The sequence below is a fragment of the Neomonachus schauinslandi genome, chromosome 6, assembly GCF_002201575.2.
Source record: "Neomonachus schauinslandi chromosome 6, ASM220157v2, whole genome shotgun sequence".
NCBI lineage: Eukaryota > Metazoa > Chordata > Mammalia > Carnivora > Phocidae > Neomonachus > Neomonachus schauinslandi.
The window spans coordinates 100,421,333-100,437,055 of record NC_058408.1 but is presented as its reverse complement, the minus strand read 5'-3'; the positions used below and the strand labels follow the sequence as shown (position 1 = coordinate 100,437,055).

Here is a 15,723-nt window from a genome sequence, read left to right as displayed (position 1 = left end):
AGTCTTGACATTACTGCAGGCAAACAAACCTATATAGACCCATTTGACCCTGAGCCAGTTTCCTATAGGACATCACTCCTTCAGGGCATCTTCTTGGGCCCCTCAAGTCTGAGAAACACTCCCCAGTACCCACCCTGGGAAGGCCCACTGTGGAGCCCAGCAAGTAGACTTCCTGGACCCCACCCATTGCTGTCTTTGGCCCTGGCTGCTGAACTCTAGAGACTGAGAAGGATGAAGGTGGCTGGGGAGAGAGACTGAGAGAGAGAGGGAGGGAGGGAATGAGCACCCCCAGCGCTGGGGCACAGCACACAGCTCCGGGCCCGCCCGGCTACCTCAGAGATGGAGGAGTGGCAGGAGGAGGCTTTTTGCACCATCCGCTGTGCAAAGAGCTTTTTGAGCCGCAGGTAATCCTCCAGGACCACCTTGAGCAGCGAGCCCTGGGGGAGGGAGAGGGTTAACCCCCCACCAAGGCCCTCCCCTGCCTGCCACACCCCTCACTAACTCTGATGGGGGTGATGGAAGGTGCTAGTAGTCTAGGGTGCATAGGCACCTGATCCGAGGGTAGAGGATTGGGAGCAGAGCTTGCTGGTGACAGTGACCAGCCAGACCCACGTGGGCTCCAGGCCACTGCAGGCTGAAGCAGCTCCCCATCAGCCCAGTGCCCGGGCCCCTCTTTCTGCGCACTCTTGCCCAGTTCTAGCTGAGCCTAGAGGTGGAAAAGTTGTTTCCCAGGATCCTCCCCCATTTCTGTATCCTCTGCAGCTAGTCCTAGTGCGGTCAGAGGTCTGGATGCAGGGCCCTGAGGGGGTGTGGTGCAGGAGCCTGCAGGGAGGACTCACCTTGATGGGTCCCTCCCGAATGATCTGGCCCAGCTTGGCAATGTTGTCATACTCCTGGATGGCTGCCCGCAGGTACCGGTCATCATCAGGCTTGACTGCTGCCGGTTCACGCCCAAAAGTTCCCTGGGGAGAGAGAACAGGAACTGGAGCAGAGGTAGACTGCATGCACAAACGTGTACATACACACCCGGAGCAGTGGATACAATCCCCCCACCCCCACCCCCGGAACCCAGCTCCTTGGCGAGCAGTGGCCAAGACCTGCTTTACCTCCACCCCATCCCTCACGACTGTCCCCCAGCCCCCAGCTCTGGCCCCGGCTCACATGGGTGCGGGTGGGGCTATTCCATAGGTCTGCGATCTCACTCAGGTTCTCTGGCAGGTCGTCCTCATGCTCAGCCTGGGCAGCCAGCTCCAGGTTCCGACAGAAAGGATCCAGCCACACGGGGTTGGCTCTGCATGTTGGGGGTGGTGGAGGGTTGGAGTGAGGAGGGACAGCCTGAGTGCACAGATGCTCTTGTAGCTTCCCCACTAACCGCTGCCCTCTTCCCTGGCCAGCACGGGACTGGTGGTTCAGGGCCATGAGAAGGAGGCCCCTTGCCTGTGGTCCTCAGGGGTGCACCCTCCCACACTAGGATCCTGCAGGAACCAGGGCGACGTGTCAGTCTGGATCAGCTTGGGTCCAGCGGCCTCACTCTGCATGTGGTATCCAAAGTCTATGTCCCCTGGCACTGGGGCCCAATTAGGGTGTGGATCCCAGCTCAGCCAATAGTTTCTGAGTGTAGAGAAGGGTGACTGGCCCACTAGGGGGCACCACCACCCAAAGTTTTAGCTAGTCTGGTCCCTCAGAGCTTGAGGGGTGGTAGAGAACCTACTCCAACTGGGTCCTGGGCAGGCCTCCCCAAAGTGCACCCGGAGGGCTCAGGGACCCCACTTACCCATCAAAGGAATACTTGTTGGTGTTGGGCATGTCCATGATGTCGATGAAACCACGGTTCCCTGTAGGGAGAAGTGCTGGGGCATGGAGGGGAGGGGTGCACCCTGCTGGGCCGGGGGAGCCGAGCCAGCCTTGTGAGGCCTAGACAGGCACTCTAGGCCCCTCGGGGCCCCTCCTGCCCTCTCAGCACCCCCTCCCCCCCCATCACAGCCCTTGCTCACCTGCTGAGCCAGCCACAATGGCTTTGAGCTTCCTCTTGTGTCTGGAGGGAAGCAGAGAGAGGGGCTGGTGAAGGAGGCTGGGCAGGGCTGGCATCTCAGGGCCCTGCCTACCTCTGTGACTGTCCCAGGAGCAGGGCTGGTCAGCCTGTCCCAGGGCAGGGAGGTGGGGGTCACTCACACAGTCCTGTAGTACCAGTTCATGAGGATGAAGAGCATGGCCGCCAAGAAGAGGAGAATGGCCAGGACAATGATCGCCATCTGGGGGAGTGGGGCCAGGCATGAGTGGGCAAGAGCACCCAGGGCAGAGGGGCGGCGGGGCTGGGTGCCACCAGGACTACCTGCAGGGCGGACATGTCGTCGGGCAGCCGGACAGAGATGGCAGGCTGCACATCCAGAACGTTGTAGTTCCGGAAGAGATTCCGTAGCTGCTCCTTGTTCTCGTCAATCATCTGGATCACCCTGCGCAAGGGGCAAGGGCCTCAGCTCCCCTCAGCCATTCCTTAAGAGCTTGTCCCACGCAGAAAGGTCTGCAGAGCTCTTGCCTCTGACTCCCAAATTCAACCCCACCAAGTCTTGCAAGATCAGATCCCACCTAGCTAGAATAGCTTTGTATCTTATAGGGTTCACCACCCCTCAACACAAGATCCTGCTTGCTCCTCGCCATCCATGTAGTACTTGGCATTTTACAGATGGGGAGAGTAAGGCTCAGAGGGGTGGAGGACACCCCCAAACTATTCTCTACTGGCCCTGCTGAGGGGGGAACCCCTGCACAGCCAGCCTGATGGTGTTATCTGCCTCCTTTGGGGGGTCCCTGGGGGGGTCCCTCCCCAACTCCAGGGCAGGGAGGTCGGGCCGACGGTCTGAGCACAGACCCCACCCACCGGTCCACGTCCAGGATGCGGTTGGTATCGCGGTTCACCACATGGATGAGCAGCTCGGTCTGTGCGAAGTTCACCCGACCCTTCTTGTCCACATGGAACTAGGCGAGAGGGGGCATGGTGGGCTGTGGCAGGAGCAAGGAATGGGATGGGGAACCCCTCCTGGCCTCCCCTGCCAATAAACGCATCGCTGCTGAGTGCTCCCCGAGGACCAAGCATGATGCCAATCACTTCACTGCATGGGGCTGGGCACTATTATTAGCCCCATTTTATAGGTGAGGCTACTGAGGGCCAGAGACGTGGAAGGACTTCTCCGAGGCCACGTTGCTAGGGAATGACAGAGGCGGCACAGACCCCCTTTCAGACCCCTGATCTCTCTGCCATGCCCTGTCCCTGTGGCCTGGTCCCCCTCCCCTCACAGCCCCTAGACCTGGGGCGGTTCCATGGGGCACCTGCACATCATCAGTGTTGACGACGGCACCAGTGATGTTGGAGAGCAGGCGGATGAACTCCTCCTCAAAGCCACGCACGCGGTCAGGGATCTCATTAATGACGATCTTGACACGCTGGTCATCCCTCAGGATGTAGATGCCGACGATGGCTGTGTCGTTGTGGCCTGCTAGGTCCCGGGCCACGATGTCCACCACAAAGTAGCCGGGGCTGTAGGCCATGAAGAGGTCGAAGGTGCGCAGGATACCATCCACACTCCCTGTGGGAAGAGCCCACGGGCAGGTGCAGCTCAGGGACCAGCCAGTGCCCCTGAACCCCCTGGGGAGGGGTGAGGGCCAGGGGCATTTGGACACACCGAGGGGAGGCAGCATCTCAGGCCGTAAGTGCCCGCAGGGCCCGGGAGAGAGGCGTGGGGATGAGCGAACGTGAGTGTTCATCTGAGGGAGCAGTGGCATTGGCGTCGGCTCAGCTGATTTCTCATCCTCAGAGAAGGCAGCCGCTGCTGCCCAAACTGGTACTTCTAGAGATTTCTAAGTTTTTACTTAAACCCTGCAAGTTCAAACACAGCTGTGGGCTGCACTGACCTAAGGATGGTAAGTTTGGGACTCCTCTGTCCCATGCTGGGGGATCAGGGAACACGTCTGAGCCCCCCCACTGACTCTCTCTCACACACACATGCACTTCAGAATTCCACAGCCATACTACAGAGATGACCCGAGGTGCTGTGGCAGTCTTGTCTTAGAAGACCGTAGACCTGGGTTCAAGATCTGCCACTTTCTGGCTGTGTGACCTTTAGCAAGCTATGTAGCCTCTCTGTGCCTTGATTTACTAAACTAAGAGCAGCAGTAGATCAGAGGACAAAGGATGGCATCTGGTTGTGTGACCAGGGGAGGTGGCCTGTGAATTAGGCTCCAGAGGATGGTAATGGGGAGCATATCTGAAGGCAGAGGTGAAGGTCAAGGTGGTATTTCAGGAGGTGAAGACGAAGAGCAAAGGCCAACGGAGGGCGGTATAGAAAAGGCTGAAGGAGTGCTTAGGCGTTCAGCTTTGGGTGGACACCGGGCCCTTACAGGTAGTGGGCGGGCTGTGGAAACAGAAGAGGGACTGGGAGGAAGACCTGGTGAACCTTGAAAAGCAGGCCAAGGAAGGAGTCTAGACTGACTCCTGTAGGCAAGAGTGGGGAAGGGGTGGGGTCTAGAAGTAAGGTCATGGGACACCCACCAGGACACCTTCTTGAACTTGATCCAAGAGGCTCAGCTATCCACACAGGCAAATGCACAAGTCAACATGCATACCTTTAGGTACATATGTGCCCCCCAGTGCTTAGCACAATGCCTGACCCAGGGGAGGGAGAGGTACACAAATGGGAAGACAGGTGGACATACGGAAAGGAGGAGGATGGGAATGTGGATGGATGAATGGACAGATGGGTAGATGGGTGGACGGATGGATGAGTGAGAGGAAGGATGGACAGATGCCCGGGGTGGGGCAGACTGACACATGCGTGGGTGAATGGATGGATGGATGGATGAATAACGGATGGATGAGAAGATGGAGGGAAGGAAGGAAGGAGAAAGCGGGTGGGTAGATGGAGAGATGGAGACATGGATCAGAGACTAGAAAGTTAGATGGAAGAAAGGATTCACAAGGGGCTGGCTGGATGACGGTTAGATGGGAGGGTGAATGGAAGGATTCACATGGCTGGCTGGCCAGTCACTCATACCCTGTGGTGCCCACACAGACCCCATCTCCTCCAGACTACAGTCCATGCAGTGACAGAGGTCTTGGGTGGAGGCTCCTACCCATGGTGAAGACCTGGCCCACGTCCTCAGAGTCATTGGCGAGGGCCCGAAAGTAGTGGATGGCCAGGATGCTGTAGAAGACGAGGCTGTTGTTGCCAATGTCTGCATCCAGGGCCAGCACCTGGATCAACTCTGAGCCCACCTTGGCATCGGTGGCCACTCCTGCGGAACGGGCAGGCGGATCTAAGTGGCAGGGCCGGGGGAGAGAGGGGGCGCTCTGTCCCCGGGACCCAGGCTCCGCCCCCAGGACCCAGACCCCGCCCCCGGCACCTGCTGTGTACTCGGCCTTGGTGAAGCGCGGGGGCTGGTCGTTGATGTCTTCTAGCACAACGCGCACCTCTTGCAGGGTGAGATCGGTGACCAGGTCGAGGGCCGGGGAGGGCCCCCGCGGGGGTGTCCAGCTGCGGTTGCTCGAGGCCTTGACGATGAAGGAGAAGACAGATTCCCGCTCCCGGTCCAGGTCCCGCAGCACCAGCAGGCGCCCGTCAGGCTGCAGATGGAAGTTCTTCTCTGCGTTGCCGGCTGCGGGTGGGACCACGGCACAGGGTGAGGGGGTGGGGCCGGGGTGGGGCATGGTGGGGTCCTCTCCAGCCCCAGGGTCGGTAGGACATGAGCCCCCCGCAGGCCCCACCTGCAATGAAGTAGTACACGATGGCGTTGGGGCCCTCGTCTGCGTCCATGGCGCCTGTCACATTGCCCACGAGGGTGCCACGTGGAGAGTGCTCGGGCACTGTCAGCAACTGGTACTGGGGGCTGCCTTTCTGCAGGGGGGAGAGGGGGGCCACAGGAGGCCAAGGTCGGAGGGCCCCAGGCAGTGCCTTTTGTGGGCTGAGGGAATTCACTGCCCAGGCCCCGTGGGGTGAGCAGAGCTTCTGGAACATCAAGAAGCATGGGTTGGGCCTGGCCTGGCCTGTTCTATGAAGCAAAGAGCTTCACAGAACACCTGAGCCGATGTCTGAACAAGGGGGCACAGTCATATACATGTGCATGTGCGCACACTCGCACTCACACGGTCTCCGGGGAACCTCACATCCCATGTGCACACAAGAAAAAACCCCAGCACATCGCAGAGTCTGAGTCAACAGGAGGGGCTCAGGCCCAGCTCCGTGCAGCAGAGCTGAATTTCAGGTTTCCTGTGCGTGCTCTCGTGCATGCAATCAGGAGAGCTACCTCTCCACAAGGCCGGCCTGTTGGCTTTGCTGACTGCCGAGTAGGACCTTGAAATAGCAACTGCTCAGTAAATATTTGTTCTGTGAGGTGCGTGCAGGGTTTCCAAATGTAACCACACGTAGCGGCAATGTGCACAGGGGCGGGTGAGTCCCTGTGTGGGTGTGGCTGGTGCGGGGCGGGGCGGGGGTGAGCTCACTGGAGGCCTCACAAAGAGGGGTTCGTTGTCGTCGATGTCCTCCAGGGCCACTTGCAGCGGCTGCATGGTCTCGTATGGCACTGGCTGGCCCAGGTCGCTCGCCACCAGGATGAGCTGGGGGACAGAAGAACATAGTCAGAGGAGGGCACCCCCGGGGAGCCAGCTCACCACCCTGGCAGGCATTCTAGGTAGGGAGGGGGTGGCCCTGTGGCCGGAGGAAAGCCCCGCCCTCGGCCCCGCCCCTCACCCGGGCCCCGCCCCCTTACGCTGTACAGGGCCTGTTTCTCGCGGTCCAGGCGCTGAGCTGTCTGGATGAGGCCGCTGATGGGGTCGATGGTGAAGTACTCCCAGTCCCGGTTGCCCGCCGTCTTCAGGAAGCTGTAGCGCACGGCCCCATTGAGGCCCTCGTCCTTGTCTGTGGCATAGACCTCATATACATTGGAGCGCAGCGGGATCTCCTGCGGTGGGGGGTGGCGGGGGTTGGCAGGGAGGCTCCTGGGGCGTCTGAGAGAATCCCAGCTCCCAGGCCCTGACGGCGCTCTTGTTCTTTCTCCTCACTCAGCAGACTGTCCTTGCCACCTTCCAGCATCCTTAGGAAATGTCTGCCGGCTTAGCTGCTCTCCTGGAGTCTTGAGCACCTGCTAGAACATCCCTTCACCCCACCCCCACTCCACTGCCCCTCGGTGGACCTGCCTGGTCTCCATCCACCATGCTTCACACTCTCCCAGGGTTATTGCCCTTCCAGGGGCTTCCCCCGTCCCTTGGATCCCACTGGAAGGCGGAAGGGGAATCCAAAGGCTGAGGCCACAGCTACCCCTCTGTCCTTGGGTCTGTCTTGTGCTCTGCTACCCTAATCATAGGAGCCCTAGGTATCCCCAGACACCACCATCTACCCAGTGGGGTACCTGAAAACGAGGGACAGGCGGGTAGGATGACATGGTGGATAGAGACAACAGCTGGGTTCTAGTCTGTTACGAATTCACCGTGTGACTTAGACATGCACTCTACCTCTCTGGGCCCCAGGCTCCTGATTCCCTTGAGTTAAGTCTAAGATCTCAAGAAATCTGATGGACATCATATACTAACCCATAATAAGGCTGCACAGGGCACAAGGAAAAGAGCACATTTCTTGGCCTTTACTTGAAAAATTATCAGCTCAGCATGGCTTTACTTTGTATCTCACTGATCAGGACAATCAGAAACTCCAAATGGTAGTTACATCTAATTAATAGCAAGCGTGATGACAAATGCTGGCTGTTTGGGAGACACGGATCTTTCAAAATACGGTGTCTTGAAGGGGAAAACATAGCAAATGGGGCCTTTGTTGTGGAAAAGAACTAGATTATTATTAATTTATATCTTGCCTTCTTCCACAAAAGATTTGAGGCCACTTACAAGAACGTATAAATTATAACAAGAATGAACAAGTTAAAAAAAAATCAGGGTAAAGAAAAAGAAACGGTTGACAGGAAAATGGAAACTGAGGGGTGGGGGGCAAGGTCTGTGCACTAAGCCCCTGCAGGGTCACTCAGCGTGGGCTGGCCTCGCCGAGCTCCCCAGTGGGCAGCGCAAAGAGGACCATTCCCTCACTGCCATGGGCACCGGATAAAGCAACTCACAAGGTCTGGGCACAGAGTTTCCTGCTGCTCAGCCCTGGGGGATATGTCTCCTGTGGGACCTCAAAGTGGGGACAGTGACAAGGACCTGATACTGACATTCTGAGAGGCGGAGGCATGCTGAAGTTCGGGGAACAGAGAACAGGTGGGAGATCCCCTGAGTGGACCAGCACTGAGCAGGTCGGGCCTGGGGGCTGAGAGGAAGGAGGGGCAGGGCAGGGGATAAAAGAATGCTCCCTGCCTTTATGAGGCAATTTAGAACAAGGGATAGAAGAAGGATTGGGGAATTCTGGAACCTCAGCCACTTCCCCTTGTTTCTTATTTGGATGCCCATCCCCAGTCCCTAGGCCGGGTATCAGCAGGAACAGCAGACAGACGGAAGGAACATGTGTGTATATTTTGAGACACAAATACAGGGGAAGTGGGTGTCCGGGGAGGCCGCCTTTTTTGGCAGACATCTAGGAGCAAGAGCTAGGGCATCTACTATTCTTAGTCCTGTTTTGCGGATGAAAAACCACCCAGAGAAGTCACTTTCTCAAGGTCACAGTAGTGACAGTCAGACTTGGGCCCAGGACCTTGCACTGGCGTAGTGGCCTCAGTTTCCCCACCTTCCCAGGGGGACCCTTTTGCTCTTCCAGGCGTGACTGCGGGAGGGAGATGGTGGTGGGCGGGAGGCCCGGGGGACAGTGGTACCTCTCTGATGTGGAGGACGGTGCCGTTGGGCGGGCGCACGAAGACGGGGCGGTTATCGTTGACGTCGATGACCTCCACCAGGAGCATGGTGGTGCCCCAGAGTGGGGGCTGTCCGCCATCCGTGGCCACCACGGTCAGGTTGAACCTCTCGTAGGACTGCAGCGGCCGCTTTGTGGTCACCAGACCTGAGTCCATGTCCACGTGGAAGGCCTCTGGCGGGTGGGACAGGAGAGCCGGGCCTGGCTCTGGCTGAGACGTCCCTCCCGTCCCTCCTCCTCCTCCTCCTGGCCTGGGGCTGCGCAGACCACCGCCTGCTCCTCCCACGCCCAAGACATCACGGGTGGGGAGCGGGCTACTTACCCATGCCAGGGCCCTCAAGTGAGTAGGCCAACTCCCCATTGGGGCCCTCGTCCTGGTCGGTGGCCATCATGGTGATGACTGAGGTGCCTGCCGGCTCGTTCTCATACACGCTTGTGCTGAACTGGGCCTTGGAGAACTGTGGCCGGCAGTCATTGACGTCCAGCACCTGGATCACCACCTGGGGGGGTGGGCGGGAGGCTGAGGTCAAAGGTCAGGTCAAAGGTCATACTGACGGGCTGCTTCGGGTGATTCGGTCATACAGGAGTAAAAGTCAGCGTAGACAGTGCCCACTATTGGATTCCGACCTCAATTTATTTTACCCCCTGCCCCCCACCGGCCGAGTCTCCATGTCCTTAGCTGTGCGCTGGGGACAGTAATATCTCCTCTCTCAGGGGCCGGTAAGGCTCTCCCGTGATGCACAGCTCCCGGCCCCAGTTAATGCTCTGCAGCTAGTCCTGTGGTTACCAGGTATCTGTGTCTGGGTCCCGAAGCAGGGAGCCCTCCCCACCCCCCTCCCACTCCGTCCTTTGCTCCTTCCCACCGTGGCCCCTACATCTGACTCTTAATTTCTCAACCTTAATGCTGCCCTGTGATTCCTCCACTCCCAAAAGTTCGTTCTTGGTTGGCATGTGTGTCTGGCTTGGAACTTGGCTCCCTCTGCCGACCCCCCAGGCCAGGGCGGGGCCCATGGCCACACCAGGCCGAGGCCGTCTCTCCCCTGGCTGCTGACGCCCTGCCTGACTGCATCCCCACGAGAGCCCTTCAGGATTTTAAGAACCCTGTTCTGTGCACAAAGCACCTTCCAACTCCCCATCTCCCTGCCTCCCACCTCCTGCAGAGTTGACAACTGAGGCTCAGAGAGGTTATATGCCAGACACCCAGTGCAGTCTTAGTCTTCTGACTCCAAATACTGGGCTGTTCCCAGCGCAGCAGTGTGACAGGGACGGGATTCGGGCGTGTGAGTGCTCCCGGCTCCTTCCCCCTTAGGGAGACCTGCTAACAGGACTTTGTCTTTGCCCACCCAGCTGCTCACCAGCCCCCACGCTCCAGGAGAGTTTTCCTTGGATGGTTAGGCTATTGTGGGGAGAAACGGCAGAACTGCATACAGAAAGGACTGGACAAAGCAGGAACCGGGGAAGAAAGGAGAAAGCAGAGCCTCAAGGCATGGGACTTTGGACAGAAGTGGGGACAGAGCTTAGAAGGCGGTAGGCTGGCCTCAGGGCAACTGTGTTGAGGCTAGAGCCGGAGTAGGAATGGGGCTGAGAACTGGAAACCCTCTTAATGTTCTTGAAGGGACATAAATGAAAATAACTGTGTTACAATTATGTTTGGTTGCTGGACTGTTGTTTTCACTGGGACACCATGGATAGTGGGACATTGGAGCCCCAGGCTTTACTTGGGTTCCACTCAGATATGTTTAAACACTGTCTTCGCAGGGGCTGGGCACAACAGATTTCTCTGAGAGAGTCCCCATCTCCCTAAGCCACCGCCATTTGACTCACCCAGCTAAGCTCCTGCCGTCTCCTCCTGCCACCATGTCTCTGAGGGGACGGGGTGGGGGGGCTCTGCTCCCACTCTGCAGCGTTCTCTAAAGTTAAGGCTTTGCTTGCTGCCTCCACAATTCCAGTCCTTAGCGTCCCTGGCCTGGGCTGGTGGCCCTTACCTGCACCGAATTTTCTCGACGGTTGCTGGCTATATCTCCAGGGTTGTCTTTGGCCAAGGCCGTCAGAATATAGTGGTCCTTCTCCTCCCGGTCCAGAGAGGATAGCACATAGATGTCACCCTAGTAAGGGGAGGGTAGAATCAGGTCCTTCATCAATCCAACTGATATTTATTGAGCATTCACTCTACGCCAGACATTGTTCTAGGCTCTGGAGACACGGCACCGAACAGAAGAGACAACAGCCCCTACCCCCAGGGAGCTTGGATTCTAGTGGCTCCGCTTGCCCTCACGACTCCAATCCACCTGGAGATGGGTTGGACAGCCCAGGCTGGAGCTTGCTACCTGGCCAGGTGTAGAGCATTTGCTGTTCACAGTGCCAGGCCAGGGGCATGACTGATCATTCACACTGAGCAGGAAGGACAGAACCCTGCTGACGGGGCAGAGTGTAGGGGGATGTGGGCAGCAAGAGGCTGTAGGAGGGAAAGTCCAGTTCTGACCCCATCCCTGGGGAAGGTCCTGCCTGACCAGCCACCCCCAGGCCACAGTGGTCTCTCCCTGTGCTGAAACAGCAGCTTTGAACCAATTTACAGTCATTTGAAATCATCACCCATCCTTTCTCTTGAGTTTCTACTCTCCCACAAGTCTGAGACCCATGGCAGCATGGGGAAGACACCCATGGAGGCTTCTTTCCCCCGCCCCCCAGCACTGATACGGGGCCATGGATACAGCAGGAGCTCAAACACTGTGTCCACTTTCCGCAGAGCTTCCTATACCTCTCTCTTGACAGTTTTAAAAAGCAGTCGCCTGGACCCGAGTCAAGTTTTCTAGTCTGGTGGGGACACATCTCAGAATTTTTTTGTCCCACAAAGGCTAGTTCCAAAAAACTCTGGCCACAGGGACAGAAAGGCCACAGTCTACAGGATGTCTGGGACTCTTGCCGGGCTTGCTGACTTGGTGGAAAAACCTCCGAGACCACAGACATCCCGATGGCAGGACCCAGAAGCCGGGTCGACTTGTGGTGGCTTCTCAGCCTCTGCCCCTGCGCCCTTCCCACCACCCAGTTGGCTTGCTTACCGTGGTGGGGTTGATGGCAAACTTGCCCTCTCCATCCCCGAGGCTGTACTCAATGAGGGCAAAGTTGCCCGAGTCAGCATCTGTGGCGGTGACGGTCAGGATGACCGTGCCCACAGGCACATCCTCAAAGACAGCTTCCTGGAGCCCAGCGGGCAGGGAGAGAAGAAAGCGGGCTCGGGTCAGGCCTAGTGTCTATGCCCCTGCCCTGAAAACTCACCTGGTAGACAACCCAGGGCACCAAGCTGCTCATGGGGTGGCCACACCTGCGGGGCGTGGAGGCCGGCAGGGTAGGGGTGGAAGATGCCCAAAGGCCCCAAGGCCTGGGCCTGGGTCCTGACCCGACTTGTTGCCCGGCTGCCCACCTGGTAGGAAGACTGGTCAAAGATGGGGTTGTTGTCATTGATGTCCACGATCTCCAGGTAGACGGGGATCTCAGCTGCTCGGGGCGGAGACCCATTGTCTGAGGCCCTCACAGTGAAGTTGAGCCAGTGCACTTCCTCAAAGTCCACCGTCTGGTTGGCAATGACTTTCCCTAAGACACAGAGGCACCCACTGCCGGTTTGGCCGCTCCTCACTCATGGAAGCTCTCCGGAGTATAAAGAGAAGGATCTGGAACTCTGAGGGGCAGGGGTGACCCCCTGAAGAAGGAGGGTGGCCCAGCAGCAGTGCCCAGGGGCAGGCAGGCCAGAGGCCTCACGGCAACTGGTATCCAGCTGTTCTCCTTACTGGAGGGGTGAGAAAGCTTTTCACAAGTCAAAGGGATGAGTACCAACTAGCCCAGAACCTCCTCTGAGAGATTCTTGTCTTGGCCTTCTCGCTCCCTAAGTGAGACTCATAGTGGAAGGCTGGGTTGTGGAGACGCTGGTGGAGTATCCCAGGGGTCCAGTAGACCTCAGAGGGGGCCTCCACCCCACCTGGGACTAGGTACTCTCCTCTCCTGTAGTTTGGGCATCTGGGAGTGACGAGAATGCTGGCCATATTGGATCTGGCCCAGCCCACTGAGGGGCTAGGGTGGGGCCCCAACTGGAGGGCAACAAGTGGGCCAGGGTCCCCTGTGGAGGCTGAGCAGGCACAGATCCATGTCCCCCAGTACCCCTCTGGCAGATTTCCCACCCACCTGCTGAGGAGTCTTCCAGCTGGACATAGCCTGGGGGCATCAGGTCCAGCAGCGTGTAGGTGATCAGCCCATTGAGGCCCTTGTCCGGGTCCATGGCGGCCACAGCAATGAGCGTGGTGCCTGGGGTGGCCCCCTCCAGGATCCGCTCTGTGTAGTAGGTGATCCCGAAGGGCTTGAACTGGGGCGTATTGTCATTGACGTCCAGGATGTTGACTGTCAGCTTGGCTGGGGTGGAAGCAGGGGGTAAGGGTGACGTGAGGGACACCAATGTGGCTAGGCCTGGCCTTCCTAAGGGTCAGTCAAGCCCGAAGAGGGTGGTGGCCTTTCACTGCCCTCCTGGGACACCCTGAAGCTCGACCCAACCCTCGTGCGGTCGCATGTGACCCTTTCCCCTGGTCTAGGTCGCTCACTCTTCCATAGGGGAAGGGGTTTGGGTTCCACCAACCGGCTGAGTGAAACTTGGCGGAGTCCCTGGCCCTTACTGTGCCTCAGTTTCCCAACCTGTCCAATGAGGTAGGAGGATTGTGATGGTCTAAGGGTCGAAGACCCTTTCCATGATTCAGCCTTCTACTTCTAGTCTGAGGTATCCCCTCTATGTAACCCACCTGGGCCCTTGCCCTCTGAGCAGGGGACATGTAGGCAATGGCCAGGTCTGCTCTTCCTTCCTGAAAGCTTAGGCTCTGGCCTGTAAAGATAAGCAGCCAATATCTGCCAGGTCTATCTCTCCATCCCTGCAGCTGGGTGACTTGAGGCCACCCCTTCACCACACCCCACTCCCCTTCCTGCTCTGCCCATGCAAAATCCACTCCTTTAGCAGCCCCTCCCAGTCATGCCTCAGGCTGCAAGCAGGGCAGCGGCCTGCACCCCTCTCTGCTCTGGTGCCCGCGCCCTCCAAAGTGGTGTCTTGGCCTCCACGGATGTTCACGTTTCCTCGCGCTTTCCTTCCTTGGGCTGACCCCACAGTTTGCCGTTGGATCTGAGGTTCCCGTCACACATGCCAACCTCACGCTCCTCACTGGCTCTGAGGTGGGACTCTGGCCCAAGTCTCTGTTGGCCGGTCGATTTCTCAATGCCCGTCCAGCCTCTGCCAAACCTCCTTCCCACTCAGAGCCTTTGGGTTCAAGATCACACACAGTTCTGGGCTTCTGGATCCCCCTCCATTGAGCTCTCACAACTGGGACACAGGGCCACCCTGAGCCTCCCTGGAGCGGCCGCCCTTCATACCCTTCATGTAGCCTGACCACTGGCAGCCCCTGCAGTGAGCGGCTCCTGCTGCTCCGTCCCTGGGGGCAGGCCTGTGCCTGTTCCCAGCCTGCTGTCCCTACCCTGACGGGCAGATGCCGGGGCGGGCGTGGGGGGGAGCCTTACCGTTTGGCACGCTGACAGAGCGCTCTGGTAGGTCACTGGCATTGTCAGTCACCGAGAGAGTGACTTCATAGGTGGCAACCAGCTCCCTGTTCAGCGGGGACTTCACCATTACGGACCCTGTAGACCAGACTAGGTTCAGTTTGAGGGGAATCCCATAACATCTGGGCCTCCCAGGGGCTCTCCTGGCTAGCTCCCCCAAACCACACCAAGGGCAGCGATCCCCAGTGGAACTGGGACTTGCCGGTGACATCTTTGGCTGGGATGAGACCACAGTCACCTGCAAGCTGGGGGCACCTCACTCTGCCCCTCACTCACTGCTTACTAGCCAGGTGAACTTGGGAAAATTATTGAACATTTCTGCACCTGTTTCCTCATTTATAAAATGAGGATAATTACAGTATCTATTGCATAGAGCTATTTTGAGGATTATAACCGTAAAATGAGTTTACATTTGCAAAGGGTTTAGAACGGTGCTGGACACAGAGTGCCATGTAATTGCTTGTTTCAAAAACGCTTATATTCTACAACAATTGTGTATCCCGACACTACTGAACCGTATGCTTAAATATGGTTAATGTGGTACATTTTATGTCACGTGCATTTTATCATAGCTTAAACAATGCTTGTATTCTAGGGAGACCAAGTATAAAAGGTCAAGGCAGCTAGAAATCCCTGAGGGTGTTCTCTGGAGGGGACAGTGGTGGGGCAGGCTGGATGGTCAGTCCTACCTCTTTGCCTTGATTAAGTGGGGCATGACAGGGCCTGATTGTGGGCAAGGAGCACCGTCCTGTGTTAACACTAGCAAGGAGTTGTTTCCTTTTCTCCTGCCCCCTGCCCCCCACAGCCCTTGCCTGCCCCTGAATCACAGAGGAACCCTCCAGAGGCTGGGGCTTGAGCTGGACAGACGTAGTTGGGCCTGTTGGAGGGCTGGGCTCTGTTGGAGGGCCTGGGGCCCTGATCCTAGGTGAAACTCCCTCTCTGTCTCCAGCTCCCTCGCAGGCAGTGTGGCCTCTGGGATTGCCTTCCCCCTTGGCAGACCCCCTGCTGGGCTTCTGTCTTCCTCGGGTTCCCAGCCACGGGCGGTCACTTACCCTGGGCCGCTGCCTTCTCCTCCTCTTCCTACTCTCGCTCCCCGTCCCCGAGGCTGGGGAGCGAGGATGGGGAGAGGGTGGCTGCATTCAGTCTGCGAAGGCTGGGCCCCGGCCTTGGCCTGGGCCCCACAGGACAGGAAGGGTGGTAGGGGTATGGTATGGAGGAAGGCAATGGGGTGAAGCAGAGATGAGGTGGGAAGTGACAGAGAAACCGAGCTCAAACCTGCAGGCCTGCCAGCCATGAGGAAGAG

The 15,723-nt window shown here is 58.0% G+C and overlaps 1 protein-coding gene across 2 annotated transcripts in view; it reads right to left on the bottom strand.

The window, feature by feature from the left end:
• The window catches only part of CDH23 (cadherin related 23), a 365,329-nt gene that overhangs the window by 1,634 nt on the left and 347,972 nt on the right, over positions 1-15,723 (bottom strand). The window contains exons 48-68 of one of the 2 annotated variants that reach the window (XM_021699647.1): positions 14,382-14,498; positions 13,014-13,238; positions 12,259-12,428; positions 11,897-12,034; positions 10,823-10,942; positions 9,160-9,337; positions 8,800-9,011; positions 6,757-6,948; positions 6,491-6,604; positions 5,756-5,885; positions 5,395-5,646; positions 5,125-5,286; positions 3,325-3,581; positions 2,876-2,973; positions 2,333-2,453; positions 2,173-2,252; positions 1,995-2,035; positions 1,775-1,835; positions 1,162-1,291; positions 840-962; positions 333-437 (exon numbers count right to left, since the gene is read on the bottom strand). In XM_021699647.1, coding sequence (XP_021555322.1) covers positions 333-437; positions 840-962; positions 1,162-1,291; positions 1,775-1,835; positions 1,995-2,035; positions 2,173-2,252; positions 2,333-2,453; positions 2,876-2,973; positions 3,325-3,581; positions 5,125-5,286; positions 5,395-5,646; positions 5,756-5,885; positions 6,491-6,604; positions 6,757-6,948; positions 8,800-9,011; positions 9,160-9,337; positions 10,823-10,942; positions 11,897-12,034; positions 12,259-12,428; positions 13,014-13,238; positions 14,382-14,498 — 3,026 coding nt within the window. The remainder of the gene's footprint in view (positions 1-332; positions 438-839; positions 963-1,161; positions 1,292-1,774; positions 1,836-1,994; positions 2,036-2,172; positions 2,253-2,332; positions 2,454-2,875; positions 2,974-3,324; positions 3,582-5,124; positions 5,287-5,394; positions 5,647-5,755; positions 5,886-6,490; positions 6,605-6,756; positions 6,949-8,799; positions 9,012-9,159; positions 9,338-10,822; positions 10,943-11,896; positions 12,035-12,258; positions 12,429-13,013; positions 13,239-14,381; positions 14,499-15,723) is intronic. The other variant, XM_021699649.1, reaches the window with a different exon arrangement.